The following is a 19,718-nucleotide window of genomic DNA, read 5'->3' as shown; positions in this document are numbered from 1 at the left end:
GCTGAAAAAATATAAACATTGAAAATAACTCGGAATTTTGCGATTAGGTTGTTAATAATGTTGATCGAATATAACAGCAACACGTCGGTGTGGCAATTTAAAAAAAAAAAAAGTAAATATGAATATCTATAATCAAATCTGTCTTTGGATGTAATTAACAGTTTCTATAGTTTAATGCACCATATAAATACTGCTTAGCTGCAGTTTCTGATCGGGTTTTGTTTGAGTATAGGCCACTGAACCATGCCGTTTGGCTTCAGGTTGTGTTTGTTTACTTTGTGTTTACTTCATGGCCAATATAATTTACTAGTGTCTGCTGATGTCATCCTGCGTATATTTATTCGCCATATAAAGTCACCCTAAAGAGTCACATGCTGCGGCTCATGGTTTTTCGATTCCAAGTCACAAGCTAAACGCGCCTTCGGGTAGTCGAAATCTGCAACTGTTCAGCAGCAGCAGCAGCAGCTCAACCAAAAAGTCAATCAAGATTGATTTCAGTGTCGGTGTTACTAATTCTTTGTTTTTAAGACGCTTTGTGCATGTGTGAGTTGCTAACCGCAAATGAGCGAGGTTACTCCTGTAAGTTCTTGATTCGTCATGTGTTTTTAAATTTAAAACAACTGACGCGTCTTCAAGGCGTCCTTCACCGCTCTTAATGTGGACGAAGATGATATGGTGGAAAATGAAGAGCGGATTAGAGAAGTTCAGGTATATTTTGCTGCTATTTTGTTATCTGGGTTTTGATGCTTATATGTTTAGGTTGAAGAAGCTTTCAAGTTATTTCAGGAAGCCCTCAAATATCAATATAACAAGGATTGGGAGAATGCTTCAGAGACATACAGTGAACTTTTTAAGCTGGAAATATTCAATACCAAGTTGGTATGTGCAAGCAAAAGTTTTAAGAGTGCGTTGCTAATAATGTTTCAAGGCTGGGGTTATTCCACCATCGTTGCACAGTTTGAAGTACCTTGCGTATAAGAATCATGGCCAGCTTGTACTTGATTGGGTCAGACTTAACGAAAATCCTTCAGAACATTTAGAACAAGTTAATCAAGGTGTTATTGAATTTGTGGAAGCTTTGATTCATGATTCTCGCGATTCGGATTTTTGGCTTAAAGTTTCTACCTATTTCCCAGTTTTGAAGCAAACACGAATGACCAGATTCGCATTAGAATGCGCGTTGAATACTATCGACAATAAAACCGTGATCATTGATGAGGGCATGAAAGATGATATACCACTAGGTATAAATGAAATATCTGCTCTATCTGCGTTGCGGAAGGTAAGTAGAATGTTAATTAAAGTATTTTATTTAGCGCCTAATTTTTTTAGCTGTTGTCAGAATTTGGAGATCACATTTCCCTTTCTCGGCCAGTATTTAATAAACTGGCTAAAACAGAATTCAATGATACAGTAAAACGGTACATTGAAAAAACCACATCCGTGCCAACGTTTCTGTGTGACATCTCTCATGAAAATACTACATTAAGTGAGAAATTTGTTGTGAATGAGTGCATTACACTGTCCCCAAAAATGAGTTGGATCTCAATAGGCGAATCACTCTTAAAAGCGAGTTCTGTTGAAAAACGAAACGTTTTTCACTTGCAAACAACTAAAATTATATGCAGTGATTTTGAACCTGCTGTGAATAAAGAAATTATTGAAATGATTGAATCACAAGTGGATGATACGTTTACAAAGTCTGAGATAAGTAATGAGGAAGATCAACATGAAGATAACAAACGGCGGAAGCGGCGCTCATTTGGTGAAGAGAACGCGGCAAGGTCTAGTAAACGTGTTCGGGCAAGGGTAGAGGAGCAAGCTATAACACAGGAAGACAAGTCGGCATCATTATTTGTGCGTACGGTAGAAGAAATATTTAGCCCATACGTTGACGGTGAATCATTTTTAGCAAACGTGCTTGGAATTGCGGCAGGTGATGAAACGCCAATTGAAACTTTAGATTTTATCGTAAGAGATTTTGCCATCAGTCTACATGAATGGAAAGACTCAAATGGCAAGTTACTTCTCAACGGTGATGACTTTCAAGGGTAATGTGACGTTGCAGTGGATTCATTAACTGTTTCTAACAATACTTACAGATCATTGAATGATACGTCTCGATTGTTTGATATCGCAATTGGAAAAACAAGCCTGCTTGATACGATTCAATTAAACGACAATGATGATTTGGAGCCTTTTATTCAATTTGCGTGCAACGATGGCCATTTTTTGGCTAATTTGGCAATCGCCTATTTGCGAAACTTGATTGTTCCGAAAGATGCCTCTCAAAATTTTAATAACAGGAAATGGCCTTTATCTTTGGAAAACATAGTATTGGACATTATACTGGAGTGGATCGAATTACTCCATCATTATGTTTCAGATATATTCAAACAATCTAATTCACAGTTTGAGACGCACGGGGCTGCTGAATTTGCAGAAGCACTGTTTGAGATTCTTGTTAATTATTACATGGATAAGAGTCGAGGAGATGTTCCTAAAAAGCGGTTATCTGCTAACTTTTTGGATCTTATTCAAGTTTGGCGAGATCTATCGTCTGACTTGGTGCGAACATATAGCAATCCTGATCCAAAGATATCACAAGCATTAATTTTAAGGTATGTTTGATTTGTGATGGTCATTGCGTTTACTATAATTAATTGATTAATTCAGGCATGAGTGGGCAGCGGTCGTACTAGAACAGACAAGCGGAAATGCACCCGATGATGTGTTTCTGAAGTTTGAGAATTTTAAAAAGGTGTTGGAAGACTACCCCGACATTTTGATCAAATTTCCAAATACTCCATATATTCCTACACTGTCGATGGATGGAGTCGAAAAGCATTTATCTAAACTTCAAACTGCTACCGTTTTTTCCAGTATTTTTGAAAGTTCAAATAATAACACTATTCGTAAAATTCACCTTCTTGAAACGGTATTAAGGCCTTCGTTTAGTACAGCAAAAACTGAATTTTCGGTTGAAACCGTTGATTTTAAAGCTGTTGAACAGTTTATTATATCTTCTCCAATGTCATTTAGATTTCACTTGTGGGATTTACTTAGAGACTGTTATGATAATATTGGAGATAGTAAAAATTCTTTTTATTGTTTGGTATCACTGGTTTGTTCAATTATGGATGATCTTTCAAACAAAGTTGGAAGCGTGGCTGATCTTTACTCGCATCTATACTTTTTGCGTGATCTTTATGAACAGCTGGTCTCCAAAGCAATTGATGATGAAAATCAGATAAACATGATTGATTCTCGGGGGACTGATTCTGCATTAAAAGCTACGTTATCCCTTTTACGCATTCTACATGTGTACGTGATTCATGATGATAATGTGAGTGATGGTATCATGATTCACTCAGAGTCTTCTATTAGTACGAAGACAAGAAGGCAACTTACAGACCTCCTAGTGAATGCTTGGGCGTTTGCTTACATCTTGTTAAAAAAGAAGTTAATTCAAGACGCTAAGCCAGAAAATATTCAAGCCGCTAATAACTCGCTTTTGAATTTGCTTTCAGTGTTGCATGAAGAACTAGGCATCCGTGGATACTGTGCTGTAGCCAATGGTGTGTTTCTTCGTCTTGTGCAAGACGAACTGTTGAGGATGGATAATCCTGATTCGGAGACTGAAATGCTTCAATGCATGCACTGCCGATTTGGTCTTGCCTTAGGAGTATGTTGCCTTTCATTAAGAACTATATCACATGCTGACGATTGTAGAACGAAGTTTTTTTTCCTTATGACCATAAAGCTATCACTATTACTTTGGATAAACAAGATGCCACTGCCCTAGTTCGGTTTATTATGGCGATGGCTATGCGTCGCCGACCATCCCAGCAGCTGCCGCGGTCTGACATGAAGCAAGTCCTTGATAAATTTTGTGAAGTTATTGGCGTGCCACGCCGGGATCAGACTGCTATATATTATAATCAGTGCATTATAGATAATTATATTTCACAATCGATTAACCCGTTGCTTTTTCAGAAAGCGTTACAGGGAACCGAGGGATTGTCAACAGTTCCAGTGAAATCAGATTTTACACAAGTTGCCATGATTGGATTGTATTATCTTCAGGGTCAGATTTATTTGACTCAATATCGGTCTAGGAAACGTACGAGTGCTGGTCGAACCGAGGATTTAGATTACGCTATGCGATACTTTAAGGTATGTTGTTTTTTGTAAACTTCTTTTTGATTATGCTAATGATTCATGTAGCATGATCTTGTATGTAATACAAATCGGTTTGAATCTTGGTATGGTCTCGCACAGGCTTTTGATGCACAGGCTGAAGATGAAATGACATGGAGCGCGGATAAGCTTAACACAGATGTGAAATCAATTGCGGCCATTCAACGCCGTGCCCTGCTGTGCTTTACTGTTGCAACGACGCTTCTTTTGCGAGCAGAGTCTTATCCATCTGCACCATCTGTCATGGCCAATTTTTTCACAGACTTTGGCTATGAATTATACTCTTCGGCTCGTCCTCCATTGTCAATGGAAGTATATCGGCATAGCGAAGAATTTGATAGGTATTTTAGTAGTGCTTCGGGTATGCTTGTGAAGCCGAGTCATTCAGAGCTGAAAATATCAAGTGTGTTAAAACTTGCTTTGCACATGTTTCAGCTGTCAATTAGGAAAGATGACGCGGACTGGAGGAATTACTACATGACAGCTAAATGCTTAGGAAAACTACAATACAACCCTGTTGAGATCTTGGATGTTTACTTAGAAGCGTCTAAAAAGGTGAAAGAGAAAGGAGCTCAAGGTGATCCAATATTTGAGCCTCATTATAAACTCATAGCTTCAGTTTTTAAGTATCTTAACTCTGGGAAAATTAACGTTTTGAAAGGATTAGAATACCTGAAACAGTCATTATATTACAAAGAACCTGAAACAGAGGTCTCCACATTAAAAGATTTGTATGAGCTTATAATTGATATGATGCTGAGGCTGAGAAGTGCCGATAAAAAACGCTGGCATCATAAACATACATATAGGATTGCGACAATATACGATAAAGGTCTTGCAAACATTGATAAAGCCAAAGAAGAGATTTCTAGCTTTTACAATCTTAAAGCTGCCAAGTCTTTTATGAGTATTTGGAAGCCAGAGTTTGAAAGGTATTGTTGTATAAGAATAAGTTTTTTTATTGATATTTTTGCTAACTTATTTTAGGGCTGGGCGGCATTTTGTATATACCCAGGTTTACACAATGTATTACATTGATATTTTGGAACGTACCTTAGATCTTGAGACAATGATGCTCTTGGCGCGAAAAATTCGTCGTTTACTATCAGTCATGGTTGGTCATGCAGCAACCTGGGAAAGGCTCTGCGCAGCTATTGCTCACGTTTTGAAAGTCCAAGCCGGGGTTGTTGATATTTCACTAGAATCTCTGATTGCAAAAATCTCGGTTGAAGAATTTAGTGAAAAAGCAGCTAGGTTGGAAAAAATTTGCCTAAAGCTTAAGCCCATGCCTAAGTTACTGAAAGCATTATATGATAACGCTGAGCTTCGAAAGTTGAATATGGGGTTAGCATCGGCTGCCATGTTGGATGATGCTTTTGGAAGCATGTACGTTGTGCTGTATAACACTCTTCCAGAATTGGAGAGCAGTTTAAGATCAGGTGTCAACACTGGGAATGAACAAACAGTCGAATTAAATGATCTCGCGAATGAAGATGTCAAGTCTCTCCAGATATCATCTCAACCGCCGTCTTTACCTCAGTCGCGTGCTTTATCTCCCATTTCGGACGTAGTAAAACTAGAGGGCGAAAATACTGCATCTGATAACGTTGCTCTCGCACCCGCATCTACGTCGAGCAGCCGGCCGCGCACAGCGCGGCTAACCAGGAAAGAAGTTATATCGAAAGCAAATGCTATTGCTAAACCTCTCGTGGATGGTGCTGCAGCCAAAGAAAATAAAGAAAAGAAAGAAAAAGATGAAAAGGAAAGGAAGGACAAAGAACATGGAAAATCAAAAGAAAAAGATGATAAAGCAGTGAAGAATAAAGAGAAGGATAAAGAGCAATCCGGAGGAGATCAAGGTCTAGCATTGAACGCAAGCACTCACAATGAATCTGTCGAGAATAAGCATGCTGCCAAAGGTGGAGACTACGAGGAAAACAAAAATGATGAGGTGGAAAAAGTGGTTCTGCAGTAAGGATCATAAGGGTGATTGTATGAAATTATAATGAATGTATAACAAGATATGATGTTTTATAGTTAATGTTTAATCGGAATTATATTGTTTTTGTTAAAGTTAGAACAAGTACAATTCCGATGGTTACTTTTATTATTTTGATCACATTGAATGAGAACCTTGCCGGAAAAGCCCAATATGATCTGCAGAGCCAACGCCACTGTCGTGCCCATTCGGAATCATTGATGGCGCATTATTTACATCAAAATTTAATGAACGAGGTTGTGCCAAAAAATGAGCTGTTAAACTATTGTTGTTGTTGTTGTTGTTATGATTATCAGTAGCAGTAGTAGCAGTGATAGTAGTAGTAGTAGTAGTATTGTAAAATTTACGCCTAAAAATATTAGAATCGTCCTCAATCAAGTATTCTTCATCCGCAGCTGTTTCTTGTGGAATTTGCAAACCAGATCCTGGAAGCGGTGTAGTATCCTAAATAATAAATTAGTAACACATTTATAAAAACCATGTCGAAAATAATTTACATCTAATTGGCGGTTTCGAATATTTGTCTTTTCTTGGCTGCTTTGAACTGCTGAAAGACCCAAAGTTCTAACCTGTCTTTTCTGAGACAATATGGATTTGATATTTGGAGAATATATAGGTAAAGTTGGAAATTGCTGTTCACACATTAGGATAATTTCTACCAGGTGCTGCACTGGTAGTGACAAAAGATATGTTCTCTTTTCGAGATCTGTCAAACTTCCTCCAAGCATCCCCATTTCTAATGGAATCTGGCTAACTTTTGATTTACAGTTGAAACAAAACCATTGCGCTTCTTCGATTTCAATAAACATTCGGCCAATCGGTGGATCATGGCAAAGTTGATGATATGGATCATTACATCCATCGCAGAACACGATCAAGTTAGACTCCAGACTATGGCCACGCTGGCAGACTTTACAGGTCTGCAAATCACGGCGATGATACAGTGATCGTTTCCGTTCTCCATTGGGATCAATAGGATCAAATTGCTGCGGCTTGTGCACTTTTCTTCCAGATTTTGTGGTACCTTCAAATGAATATTCTTCATCACTTTCTTCTAACTGGATTATGGTCAGTTATTTTTTTTTTTTTTTTTTTTTTTTTTTTCGTGTAAGTCATATTGCTCTACCTCATCTTTTTTTGCAATTCTTCCTCTCCTTTTCCTTCCACCACGAATTCTTCTTCCGTTACCTGCCGAGTGTCCGCCACGTCTTGCTACCCCGCTTCCTGATGTTTCACTTGTTAAAGTTACTGTTGGTGATATAGTATTCGTGATTGACGTCGAAGACGACGTCGTTGCTTGCATATCCGGAATGGTTGGCGTAGAGGCTGCGTTAGCCTGACTATAAATCTGAGATGATGTAAAATAAGAAGATCCATCATTGTTAGTGTCGGACATGTTTATATCTAGAGAACTATCTTCAAAAAAAAAATTATTTATATATATATAGAGCAGAATCCGAGTGATAGTGTGGCCTTGGTGACATGAGACCTCATGAATTCAGCTTTGCCTCCTTTATATCTGGGAGTACAACTATCTATTCACAGCAGCTTGAATTCATGAATTAAATTTGAAAGTTTTATACTGTCGGTCGTATATTTGACTAATGTGTTAACAGTGTTACGTATAACTAATCGATTTTGGTCATTTGCATATTAAGGTTTGAACATCACACTTTGACTCCCCCGACGTCAATCTAATTAATATACGTACACTGATCAATTAACTTATAATTACTACCAATGTCAAAAATCCTTTTAATCTCTAACTTATTATGCCTTTGGCTTTCATGTCTTTTATCTCTGCCAGTGAATATCCTAGCTCACTCAAAATTTCGTTACTATGCTGACCTAACGTCGGAGGAGCAGTGCGAATTGAAGGTTTCGCACGAGAGAACTTAACCGGTGGACTAACTAATTTGATGGGCCCGCAAGTTGGATGATCGACCGTGGTAATCATATTTCTGGCTAAAACATGTGGATGATTTAGAGTCGATTGGATATCGTTGACCGCGGCGTACGCCAGCCCGCTTTGATCGAAAACGTCCAGCCATTCCTAATTAATTAAGATTAAATAAATCAAATCATCCAATATCAACAAAATCGTACCTTGGTAGTTTTTTTCTTGGTTTCTCTAGCTATCATGGGTTCCAAAATATTTCTGTTCTTAACCCTGAGAGCGTTAGTAACGAATCGCTCATCCGTCACCCAGTCATTCTGTCCCAGTCTGTGGCACAGAATGGCAAACAATCTGTCGTTTGCACCTCCAATCATAACGCTTCCATCTATTGTTGGGAACGCCTTGTACGGACAGATGCTTGGATGTGCAGTACCATGTCTTCCCGTATCAGGTTGACCGGAAATCAAACATGACGAGGCGATATTTGCAAGCATGGCCACTTGACAGTCAGCCAGGGCCACGTCGATATACTGACCTTTACCAGTCCTACTTTTTCCAATGACAGCCGCAAGAATCGCATTTGCAGCATTCAAGGCCGTTGCAATATCTGTTAAAAAAAAAGTTAGAAATTTTCAGAAGACGAAAATTTTTTTCCATACCAGTTACTGCGACTCCCACTTTTACCGGAGGCCCATCAGCTTCTCCTGTAATGTGCATAAGACCCATTTCAGCTTCAACCATAACGTCATAACCTGCTCTATGACTGTATGGCCCTGTCTGTCCATACCCAGTTATACTCGCATATATGATTTTGTCGTCATTCAGTTGATCATAAGCAAGTCCGTATTTGGCCAGAGTACCGGGTATGTAGTTTTCAACAACTACATCACTTTCCTTTATTAATTTCTTAATTATTTCTTGGGCTTTTGGCTCTTTGAAATTCAGACCTATTGACTTTTTATTTCTTTTTTAAAATGCCAAAAAAATTGAGAAACAAGATCACAAAATATACCTCAAGATTCATACCTATTGACGCAAAGAAAGTATGCGCTTTCACCCATTGCTTCTGGATTAGTTAAAGATTTTGCAAATGGGGGACCCCAGCTTCTAGTATCATCTCCTCTAGAAACATGTTCAATTTTAATAACGTCGGCCCTGCCTTCAGATAAGCCATAGGACCTGCTGAATTTAACTTCAAATTATTTACCCAAGGTCTGCAAGTTGCTGCGTTGCGTATGGCCCAGCCACAACCCTAGTAAGGTCTACGATCCGAATTCCTTTTAATGGCTGTTCGAGATATTCCTTTTGAGAAATGGAAGAATGATGCTGTAGATGATTTGCTCGACATTGTTGTTGAAACTTAAGGTGAGGAGAAACCTGGGGTCGAGTACATGCAATCGAAGCAATTCGATGTCTAATTGTAGACGACATGTTTTAAAAAACCAATACAATTACAAAGCATAAAAATTAGAACAATTGTTAAAATTCTGTATTTGTTAACAAATATAAATCCTAAGATTATCAAGTCCGAGCCGTGCAAAAATATCGAGAGATTTGTGGAAAAGCCGGCAAAAATATCATTGTGCGGCGTTCAAATGTCAAATTGATCTTTCAACATTTTAACAAAATTTTCAAATTATACACAACTGATTATACACGATCGAGAGGATTTTCTAACTTGATAATAGTCGAGACATTATGATCTTATTACGGCAGGTGATATCACTTTCAACACGGTGCATGCGCACCCCTGTGGCATCTCAAATTGCTCTCCGTACCACTACTAATCAGCGTATTCATTCACAATACAATAACAATAAAGCATTCAAACGGCTATACTCAGATGATGCTTCTAAAGCTGATTCAGCAGACAAGGTGTCTAAATTTTTGGATCAAATTTCTTCCAATCCAGAGGTGAGTGTTTTACCAAGTTTTAGGCTTTTGATTACTGATTTGTCTAGGTCATACAGCAATTTGTCAAAACATACAACGTGCTTCAGGATAAAGGATATATTGATAAATCAGGATCCAATTCTTTTCCAAGCATGTTTCGTCTTTACAAGCTGCTTAACGATAGTGACGTTAGTCGGGAAACCACAAAACGTACTTAGTACCAGTTACATATTTTTTTTAGAATTCAGTTCACATGCTAACACACGAATGTATAGTAGCAGAGGTATTCCAGAAATACAACATCGAATTCAGACTTGACCAGTGAGTGCATACTACTTGTTCGATTTACGTGTGAAAATGTCTAATAATATTCTATTCAGGTTAATGGCACTAGTACAACAGTTTCGATCTGGAAAGTTTTAAAGGTTTTTTTTTTTTTAATTAAAATGCAAAAAAAAATATCAAGTACATATACAGAAAATTCTAATTGTACACATTGCATAAAGATATATATATGTATACATTGGCCGGATATTATATAAAAATAACAAAAAAAACCCCCCCCCCGAAAAGAACTACGTCGTAACACAACCCCTACATTACAGAAACAACCGAACTGCCCTCTTGGAATCGAGTTCTGAAAACTTTGTTTGCGTTAGAAAACAAACCGTCCTTTAAACTAACGACAATGAACTGCGATCTAAAATTTCTGTCAGTAATGCTTTCGCAACCATTAAAATAGTTTACATACCCTTTAAATCTAGTTTTGATTAACTTGCCAATGTTCTGCGTATGCGACAAATCTAAAGCCGCATCGACTTCATCAAGAATATACATAGGCGCTGGCTTGAATTGAAGCAATGCCATAATAAGTGACAATGCTACCAATGACCGTTGACCACCACTCAGCTCTGCAAGTGATTCTTTCCAGATTTTGCCTAGGCAAACCTTAACTTCAAGACCATCAGTTACCTCTTTACCCTCAGGAGGTTCAAGCTTAGCAAAGCTGCCTGGTAGCATATCGGCAAAAATGTGACCAAAATCTTCATTGACTTTTTGCCAAGTTTTAATCAAAGCTTCTTTTTTATATTCATCCAACGTGGCGATAGTTTCTTCAATCTTTCGTTTGTCCTTGTCGATTGTCTTTAACATGGTACACAATGAAGCCTCTTTCTTTTCTACATTGTCGATCATATTCATTACCTTGCCATTTACTGTCTTCTTCATCTCATTGTATCTGTCAGTGAGTTGCTTCATGGTTGATTTGCATTCTGTTATATTGTACCCTGAAAAATCATATGGAGAACCTGTTTTACCAAACAAACCTTTTTCTTCGTTAACCCATCCGAATTGATTGGCCAGTTCTGCAAGCCTGTTTTTTGCTTGCTTTCGATCTGTTCGCATTTTATCCATTTCATGACTTCCCTTCTGAACTTCCAAAGCATCATCTTCAATATTTTGTGACTTAGTACGCTTGGTATCTTGCAACACTGAGATTTCTTCATCAAAACCTAAAAGCTTAGCTTTTTCCTTCTCAACTAATTCTGAAATCTCTTTCTGTTTTAAGTTCTCAGCTTCAAGCACAGATTTAAGCTCACTTAATTCTGCATTGAGGTCTTTCCAAGTTTGCTTAGCATCTTGGAACGAGCTCTGTGCTGACAAAATATCTGCATCTACCTGGTCTAACATTGGCGTCAATAATAGATATCGTATCTTAATTTCTTAATTCATACCTTTTTCTATCTGGCTAGACTGATAATCTTTTTGAGCAATTTTTAAATCTTTGCTCTGAATTTCAGCTTTTGATTTTAACGAACCAAGTTCGCTCTGCCAATTAGTTAGTAAATTAATTTATCATAAATGTAGTTATTATAATGTACCTTAAGAAGTTCAAGCTTAGACCCTTTATTGGATTTAAATTCAGCCATGTCCTTTTCAATTCTCAATATATTCTGGTTGGCTTGTACTTCTGCATCACGGGCTGCTTGCAATTGTTGCTCAAGATTTTTAATTTTCTCCAATATTTTCTGAAGTTCGCTGAGTAATGAAGTGGAAGAATTATTTGCAATTTGCTGTTCCATCAATACAACCTCATGCTTTTTTAGATCCAGTTGTTGTGAGATCTTTGTTCCTCTTTCAATTCGCGTCACTTCACTAGCCATCATGTCTTTAAGCTTAGCAAGAAAGGTCTTCTCATTAGTTAGCTCTGCGGTTAGATGATTTAGTTCTTGAATCTTTATCAAAATACCAGTGGTATTCGGCGCACTACCACCAGAAAGTGTCCCATTTGGGTCGTACAAATCACCTTGAAAAGTCACACTCCTCATTCGCACTCGTGGATCAAAAGTGACTTTTTTAGCTGTTTCTGAATCGGCACATATTAACGTTGATCCAAAAACGTACTCCATAGCTCGTGCGACCTCCTCGTCATATCCAACAAGCGACAAAGCGAGATCCACTTTACCAGGTGCAATGTTTTTTGCAGCTCCCAACTTTTCAGCTGATGCTTTAAACGCAGAGATTTTGTTTAACGGAATTATTGTAACTCTTTTTCTCAATCTACCGTTCTCCAAAAGTTGTGTTCCAGTAATTTCATTATCTACAACAACGTTAAATAGTCTGCCGCCAGCGCATATCTCCAAAGCAGTAGAGCACTCAAACTTTGACTCCTCCAAAAAAAATAATTGAGCAACTAGCCCTTTGACTTTTGACCTGTCGAAATTTGTGGTCGGATTATCGTAATTAAAGTCAATATTAGAAACCTGGCGTTTAAGACCATCAATTTTCATTGATAATTCTCTGATTCTGGTATCAATTTTAACCTTCTTTTGCTTAAGGTCTTCATGAGCTTTTGGGTCAAATTGCAAATCTGCCAAGTTTTGTTCCAAAGCCGCGCATTCTTGCTTTAATGAGTCAACCTTTGAAAGCAGTCCTAAATTTTGTTGCTCGGCCTTTCTAGCTTTGGGAGTCAGCTCCTTGCTTTGTTTCTGAAGATGAGCTATCTCAAGTTTTACTTGTTCTTGTCTACTCTTGCCTTGACTTGCGTCTGCCCTGGCTTGCTCGAGTTGATCTAGAAATCCATTTTTTTGACCTTCCTTTGACGCTACTCCAGTCCTCAATGTCTCCAACAGCTCTTCCTTTGACGAAGCTTCCGCAAGTAATCTTGCATGTGATTCTTTTAGAGTTCTATAAGATAGCTCTTTGCCTTCATATTCCTTAGCTTTCTCAGCAAGCTGTGCTTGTAACTAATATTCAAATTAGAGCAATCCTTAATTAAAACTAAATATTTTTCATACTTCGTTGATGCTTTGCAAAAATAATTCACCTTTGGCCTCTTCCTCAACAATATTCTTAGTTTTCAATTCCAAAAGTGTTGTAAGCCGAACAACTTCATGAGAAGTCTTTTTAAGAACTTGTTCCATTTTTTGATATTGATCTCCTTTTTGTAGTTCTTTCTCTCTCAAAGCAATTACGCGACTAATATCCTCTTCAATAAGCGCCACTTCTGACTTGGTCTTTGCAATGACGTTTTCAATGGCCGAAATCTCAGATGCCTTCTTTTCGATTTTCTGGTCAAATTCGTGTAATACGTCCTAAAAACATAATTAGAAAACAAAACTTGATAATGACTATGGATTTTTACATTATATCTTAGATAGTCGTGAGAAACAACAATTCGAGTAATACGCTCGAGATCTGTTTGCGTTTTTTGAAGCTCCAAAAAAGACCGTTTCTCTATTCGAAGTTTTTCTAGTTTTGGTTCAATCTCCTCTTGAAGAAGCTCATTAATTTCTTCAACTTTCTTGTCCTTCTTGGACATGGTTTTAAGCGCTTTGTCGCGTCTGTCTTCAAACATTCGAGTACCAGAAGCTTCTTCAATCATGGCAAGAATTTCGGTAGCTTTCATGTTCAAAACTTTCGTAATACGACCCTGCATGATCAAGAAATTTGGATTATTAATGTTCAGCTGAATCGATTGAAACAGGTTCTGCACTGTTTGCTGTTGTGCACGATGACCATTAATCAGGTATTTGCTAGTACCACCAAGAACAATCTAGAATTATTAACATCAAGAACCTCATCTACTGCAATTAAAAATACCTGTCGTGTGACACTGATTTGTGGGGAATTCTCAAACCCGATAGGACTCTTTGCCGTGTCAGAGTTGTCAAACACAATAGTAACGCTAGCCTTTGTTACTCCAGCTTGACCCCGTTTGTATATAAGATCCTGTAAGCTCTGCGCTCGCACTGTACTCATTGTCGTGATTCCGAGCACGAAGCAGATGGCATCAAGGATGTTTGACTTGCCAGATCCGTTCAATCCCGTGATACAGTTGAACGACGAATCCCATCCACTAATAACGGTTCGAGTCGCGTACGACTTAAAGCCATCTATAATGAGCTCGTCAAGCCTCATTGTTGCTGATGGGGAAGCAAAAAAAAATACTCCGAAAATTCGATTACTAGAGAGAAAAGTCTTGTTTTGATTTTAGCACAGTCGCGTTTGTTTTGATACTGTCGCTACGGAAACAAGTACAAACCCCTGCTATGAAAATCAAGGTGTGGCCTTGTTTACATTTTCCGACATCCATACAACATGGAGCATTCCAAATGTAAATTACAGACAATATTTTATTAAAGAATTACCATGTATTGCAAATATACAGTCAATTTCATTATTATTTTTTTATTAATTGACCTTATAGTTACGCTAATTAGACAACAATAATATAGCTGTGGCGCGTCTTATGGAAGCAGGCTTGCTTATTCATCAAGATTTCTTAGCCACACGATGTGGCACGTTCCGAGTCCAAAAAAAAAAATCAAAAGTTTGTTAATGGATAATCTCAACTTTGTCCTTGTCTAGAGTCTAATTGAATGTAATTTGCTTTATTACAATTCTCTGTTATTCTATATATTCAAATTCTGATTTGAGTTTCTATTCTTATGGATTCTAATCTTTTATAACTATCCGTATCATTTAACCTGCTTGAGAAGCCGGGATATTTACGGCATCTCAAACCTCCTTAGAGATCCCAGGTTTAGAACACGAGAAAAAAAATGGCTGCCGTTTTTGCATTTGACGAACCAGATATTGACAGCGATTTTCCTTTCTTAAGTAGAACCAGGTCCGTTTCATCCGTCGACTCCAGGGATGACTTTTGGATACCTCCGAGCTATAATGGAGCGGCAGTAGACAGCTCTCAGAAGATTGTTGGCGGGTTTGGTGTTATTGCAGAAGATGTAGAGGATTTCGAATATAATAGTGCCGGCCAAGCAGTGCCGATGGTCATTGCGGACAATGATATAAATCAGCTTGGGAGCGCTTTGAAAAATTTACAATTCAAAGACGAAGATAAAATGGCGACGTCCTACAAGGTCGAGCTAGTTGGTGATTTTGTGGCCGAAGACTTTAAGACACAAAAAAGACTCATACCGGCTGATTTTGAGCCAATCAAGGTGCTTGGACAAGGCGCCTATGGAAAAGTTCTTCTTGTTCGCGAGAAGTCCACCGGTCGATTATTTGCCCAGAAGCAGCTTAAAAAGGCATCTATGACAGTCCACAAGAAAACTGCTGAGCAGACAAAGACAGAAAGGTCGATACTTGAATCCGTGCGGCATCCATTTATTGTCAAGTTGTTTTATGCTTTGCAAGATCCGCATAAGCTTTATTTGATCTTAGAATATGCTCAAGGCGGAGAACTATTTTCACATTTGGCTTCGGAGAAAATGCTTTCAGAAGAAGTCGTCACATTTTATACTGCCGAGTTAGTCTTAGCATTACAGCATTTGCATGGAACGGTTGGCGTGGTGTATAGAGATTTGAAGCCAGAGAATTGCCTGCTTGATGCTCAGGGTCACCTTGTGCTCACAGACTTTGGCCTCAGCAAGGTTGCCAATGATGGCGGATCTTGCAAAACGTTTCTTGGAACACCAGAATACATGGCTCCAGAAATTTTACTTGGCAAGCCTTACGATTTTGCTGTTGATTGGTGGTCACTCGGTGCTCTTGCTTATGATCTGTTGACAGGCTCGCCGCCATTCACAGGAAATAACTTTAAACGGATTATCGAGAAGATTCAAAAAACTAAATTGGTCTTGCCATATTATTTAACTGCAGAGGCTAAAGATTTATTGACCCGGCTGTTGAGAAAAGAACCAAAAAAACGACTGGGAAATAATTTGCCGAATGACTTTGACATAATTCGAAAGCACCGTTTTTTCCGTAAGATTAATTGGAAAAAGCTTGAAAGCAGAGATCCAAGTTTGGTACCACCAATCCTTCCTGTAATCACAGACCCAATCTTGGCAGAAAATTTTTTGGAAAGCTTTACTAGCATGGCAATTAGTCCTCCTGGTGTCGAAATTCAAGGTATACCAAGTTCGGATAACATCGACGAGGCTTTAACATTTGAAAATTTCACTTTTACAGCATCAAACAGCTTTATTGAATCGGCCATGAGTAGTATTGCTGTCTAATCATATGAAGTTGTACATCGTTTGATGTCATCAAGAATTTGTTTTAATTAGTTTTTCATGAGTTTAAATATTACTGTTTTTGTTTGTCAATTTTAATGTATAGTTTTAGCATATATAGTAAAAGGTGTCAATATGGTTCGAAATATTTAACATTATAAATAATAAGAATTTTTTGGATTTCTATATGTACACATGCACCGCTAACATTTCCAAATGTTTCTATTTACAATACTTTTTGCAACAGTCATATACTCTCATACTCACAAAATATGTACAAATAAACAAAATCTATTCCAAATTTCTTACTTCTTTTCCGACCTACGCGCAGTCTGGTCATTAAAAGCATCGGCTAGCTGTTCTAGCAATTCAGTTTGCCTTGCCGTAGTTGGCCTAAAATGTGTTAATACAAATTAATCCATAGTAAAAAAAAAAAAAGTTCATGTGCTTACCGCATAACATTGACTTTGAATAAAACCTTGAGATCACCATTTTCCTTGCGGTTAAGCACAGGAAGACCTTTTCCATTCACCGTGACAGTCATACCATTCTGCGTTGCAGTGGGAACATTCAAATCTGCTTCGCCATCCAATGTCGGTATTCTGACTCTGCCACCTAAAGCAGCTGTAGTCACGGGAATTTCCAACGTATAGTGCAAATTCGAGCCCTTCCGAACAAATTTTGGATGAGTCTTCACTCTAACTCTAACATAAAGGTCACCACGGTGGACGCGCACATTCTTTGAGGTCAAAATAGCGGGAGCGTCGCCCTCTCCTACCACACGCAGTCTCATCCCATCTTCAATTCCTGGCGGAATGTCAACCGTAGTTGTCTTCTTGGACTTCACGAGACCATTTCCATCACATGTATTACATTGGGAATCGGGTGTGATCACGACACCGGAACCTCCGCAGCTCATGCAAGTCATTGCAATAGTAAATCCAGCTTGAGTATTCTGTGTCTGTGTACCTGTACCGCGGCAACGGGGGCAAGTCGAACGCTTATGACCAGGCTTAAGACCGTTGCCACTGCACGTATTACAGGCAACTAAAGGGTTGTAATTGACATCGACAGTCTTACCCTTTGCTGCATCTAGCAATTCAATCTGCATCAAAACCTCGATATCCTCACCTCTATATTCTTCAACCGTGTCTTTACGGCGCCCACGAGTCCGCGCATTTCCAGAAAATGCAGCGCCAAATATATCTTCGAAGTCAAATGGATGACCACCTCCGCCAAATCCACTAAAGTTGCTGAAGGGATTGTATGCTCCATCGCCACTTTGCTCTCCAGCTCCTCCAGCTCCATGAAACGAACTCGCTCCAAATGTATCAAATTGTTCTTTCTTCTGAGGGTTCGATAGAATTTCGTATGCATCCTGTATGTCGTGAAATCGCTTCTCGGAACCCTCGTCTTTATTGACATCTGGATGATACTGTTTGGCAAGTTTGTAATACGCCTTTTTGATTTCTGAGCTAGAGGCATTGTCCTTAACGCCGAGTGTGCCATAAGGATCAGATTTACCATCTTCAGCCCGCAAAGTCGAATGGAAAGTCCTTCGGTTCTGCAACAACGGCTGAGCCCTCACACTAGCAAACACATATCCACCTGAGCTACTTTGACAGGCCGAATAGGGCAGCACGCCAATAGTGCGCTTGAAATTTGATCGGAGAGTAAGCGTCACTCTCGACGTAGCCAAAAAGAACGGCATGGTCGGATTTTAACTATTCTGATCGCACCGGTCTAATGAAAAAAAATTCAAATATTTGTGCAAAATGAAAGAAAATATACACCTGCTAGTACGATATTGGCAAGGCCTTCACAAGGTCGCTGAAACTTAACGCAATTACTATGTATATATGGACTTATCAATATAACTTGAAAATTATCAAATGCCTGTAGAAGAGTTCGCTGAGAACTTATTATACCAGACCTTCAATCACATATGGCGTATATGCGCGTACGTTTTTTAAGTTTAACACCGCAACGCTTCTCGAACTTTCGGGGATGTGCAACAACTATTTACACCAGACACTCATAGCATGCCCGTGTTCTGTAAAGTGATCTCCGGATCGGTCCAGTTCAAATCATGGCCAGCGAAAATGCTACAACGTTTTTCATAGTTTCTATCATTATTGGATTTTTGTTAATAAGGTGGCTGGTGTCCCCTTCTCAAACTAATTCATCTTCCGCATCGTCCACTGCGCAGGCTGGAGCGGCCACCAATGCAAGGGCGCCATCCCGGACTCGGCGACCAGTCACACAAGGCATGATTGAAGTTGTGCAAAGCATTTCACCCGGACTCACAGTGGAACAAATTCGGTATGATTTAGAACGTTCGGGTTCAGTGGAAACCACGGTTGAGAGGCTCCTTGCCGAAGGAACACTACCGACGCCACCCTCTTCTGAACCACAACCTGCTAGCGAATCATCATCGGAACATGGTCCTGCAACAATTTATCCGGATCTTATTAAGCGATACAATCTGGAATCAAAATTAAACCAATCCGGCTCTGTGGAAGAGGAGATTGATGCAGCTGGTCGTTCGATCGCCACAAGCAAAAAACCTAAATGGAGTCAATTTAAAGAAGAACGACAAACGACCTTGCAGAAGCAGCGGGAAGATATGATATTACGAGCTCGAAGAAGATTGGAATTGCAAGACAATCAAAAATCCGAAAGTACTCTATCATGAAATGTTTTTATGATAAACGATATAGAATTTAATGGTTGGGAATATTTTGTTTTTGTCAAATTTCTGATGCAAAGGGCTTAAGCAACTTCAACTGATTTTGGTCAATCTTACTATAACTATGGAATTCATGTTATGTACGTGCCACGGTTCTACGATGCAGGCTAAATGACCATGCAAAACATTTGATATTAAACTCTTCCTGTACACTAATGATTTTTTTTTTTTTGTTTTAATTTATATTTATTTTTATGATTATTTTTTCTGGATTTAACAAGGTTGTCCATTTGCTACTTAATCGTTATTAAAATTTAATTTCAAATTTTGACCAAGTGCGTGGGTTCGGGTATTGTGCTATCGCGGTCGATAATGATAAATTCGGCCTGGGGAAAACCAACCTCATGAAGAACGCATGAGTCCGTGCTGGCCATAAACAGTAGAGGCTCCGACTAGCTGAAACAAAAAATGGCGTCACAGAACAGTGAAGATACTAAGCAATATTTGCTTTCTGCATCTGAAAGGCAAGATGCTGGTTACGAGAAGTTGCGCGAAGCAAGT

The 19,718-nt window shown here is 38.7% G+C and overlaps 7 protein-coding genes across 7 annotated transcripts; 3 read left to right on the top strand and 4 right to left on the bottom strand.

Moving 5' to 3' along the window:
* The first annotated feature begins 438 nt into the window (after window positions 1-438).
* V1514DRAFT_290341 (uncharacterized protein) lies at window positions 439-6,307 on the top strand. The gene is made up of 10 exons (XM_066925298.1): window positions 439-579; window positions 637-708; window positions 760-879; window positions 929-1,282; window positions 1,333-2,051; window positions 2,103-2,621; window positions 2,677-3,685; window positions 3,733-4,176; window positions 4,228-5,132; window positions 5,188-6,307. Exons 1-10 carry the CDS (start codon window positions 562-564, stop codon window positions 6,173-6,175), a joined length of 5,148 nt encoding a protein of 1,715 aa, XP_066785073.1. The 5' UTR covers window positions 439-561; the 3' UTR covers window positions 6,176-6,307.
* On the bottom strand, window positions 6,173-7,839 carry V1514DRAFT_326649 (uncharacterized protein). The gene is made up of 2 exons (XM_066926840.1): window positions 7,326-7,839; window positions 6,173-7,257 (listed from the first exon to the last, which is right to left on the bottom strand). Exons 1-2 carry the CDS (start codon window positions 7,593-7,595, stop codon window positions 6,574-6,576), a joined length of 954 nt encoding a protein of 317 aa, XP_066785072.1. The 5' UTR covers window positions 7,596-7,839; the 3' UTR covers window positions 6,173-6,573.
* On the bottom strand, window positions 7,840-9,629 carry V1514DRAFT_290336 (caib/baif family protein-like protein). The gene is made up of 5 exons (XM_066925297.1): window positions 9,304-9,629; window positions 9,123-9,251; window positions 8,756-9,060; window positions 8,306-8,703; window positions 7,840-8,252 (listed from the first exon to the last, which is right to left on the bottom strand). Exons 1-5 carry the CDS (start codon window positions 9,525-9,527, stop codon window positions 7,962-7,964), a joined length of 1,347 nt encoding a protein of 448 aa, XP_066785071.1. The 5' UTR covers window positions 9,528-9,629; the 3' UTR covers window positions 7,840-7,961.
* Window positions 9,630-10,419: 790 nt separating this feature from the next.
* V1514DRAFT_326638 (RecF/RecN/SMC) lies at window positions 10,420-14,467 on the bottom strand. The gene is made up of 7 exons (XM_066926839.1): window positions 14,091-14,467; window positions 13,633-14,043; window positions 13,286-13,582; window positions 11,870-13,234; window positions 11,723-11,816; window positions 10,741-11,671; window positions 10,420-10,689 (listed from the first exon to the last, which is right to left on the bottom strand). Exons 1-7 carry the CDS (start codon window positions 14,406-14,408, stop codon window positions 10,584-10,586), a joined length of 3,522 nt encoding a protein of 1,173 aa, XP_066785070.1. The 5' UTR covers window positions 14,409-14,467; the 3' UTR covers window positions 10,420-10,583.
* A 369-nt stretch (window positions 14,468-14,836) lies between these two features.
* V1514DRAFT_326637 (kinase-like domain-containing protein) lies at window positions 14,837-16,654 on the top strand. Its single transcript, XM_066926838.1, has one exon. The coding sequence runs from the start codon at window positions 15,053-15,055 to the stop codon at window positions 16,469-16,471; it is 1,419 nt and encodes a 472-aa protein (XP_066785069.1). The 5' UTR covers window positions 14,837-15,052; the 3' UTR covers window positions 16,472-16,654.
* Window positions 16,627-18,346, bottom strand: V1514DRAFT_326635 (uncharacterized protein). Its single transcript, XM_066926837.1, has 2 exons — window positions 16,921-18,346; window positions 16,627-16,861 (listed from the first exon to the last, which is right to left on the bottom strand). Exons 1-2 carry the CDS (start codon window positions 18,177-18,179, stop codon window positions 16,774-16,776), a joined length of 1,347 nt encoding a protein of 448 aa, XP_066785068.1. The 5' UTR covers window positions 18,180-18,346; the 3' UTR covers window positions 16,627-16,773.
* Window positions 18,347-18,368: 22 nt separating this feature from the next.
* On the top strand, window positions 18,369-19,517 carry V1514DRAFT_211074 (uncharacterized protein). Its single transcript, XM_066924696.1, has one exon. It carries the CDS (start codon window positions 18,558-18,560, stop codon window positions 19,161-19,163), a length of 606 nt encoding a protein of 201 aa, XP_066785067.1. The 5' UTR covers window positions 18,369-18,557; the 3' UTR covers window positions 19,164-19,517.
* Window positions 19,518-19,718: the final 201 nt, after the last annotated feature.

The sequence above is a fragment of the Lipomyces japonicus genome (genome assembly GCF_038497905.1).
Source record: "Lipomyces japonicus strain CBS 7319 unplaced genomic scaffold V1514scaffold_7, whole genome shotgun sequence".
NCBI classification, from domain to species: Eukaryota; Fungi; Ascomycota; class Lipomycetes; order Lipomycetales; family Lipomycetaceae; genus Lipomyces; species Lipomyces japonicus.
Note: the sequence above shows the minus strand (reverse complement) of the source record. Positions and strands in the feature narration are given on the sequence as shown.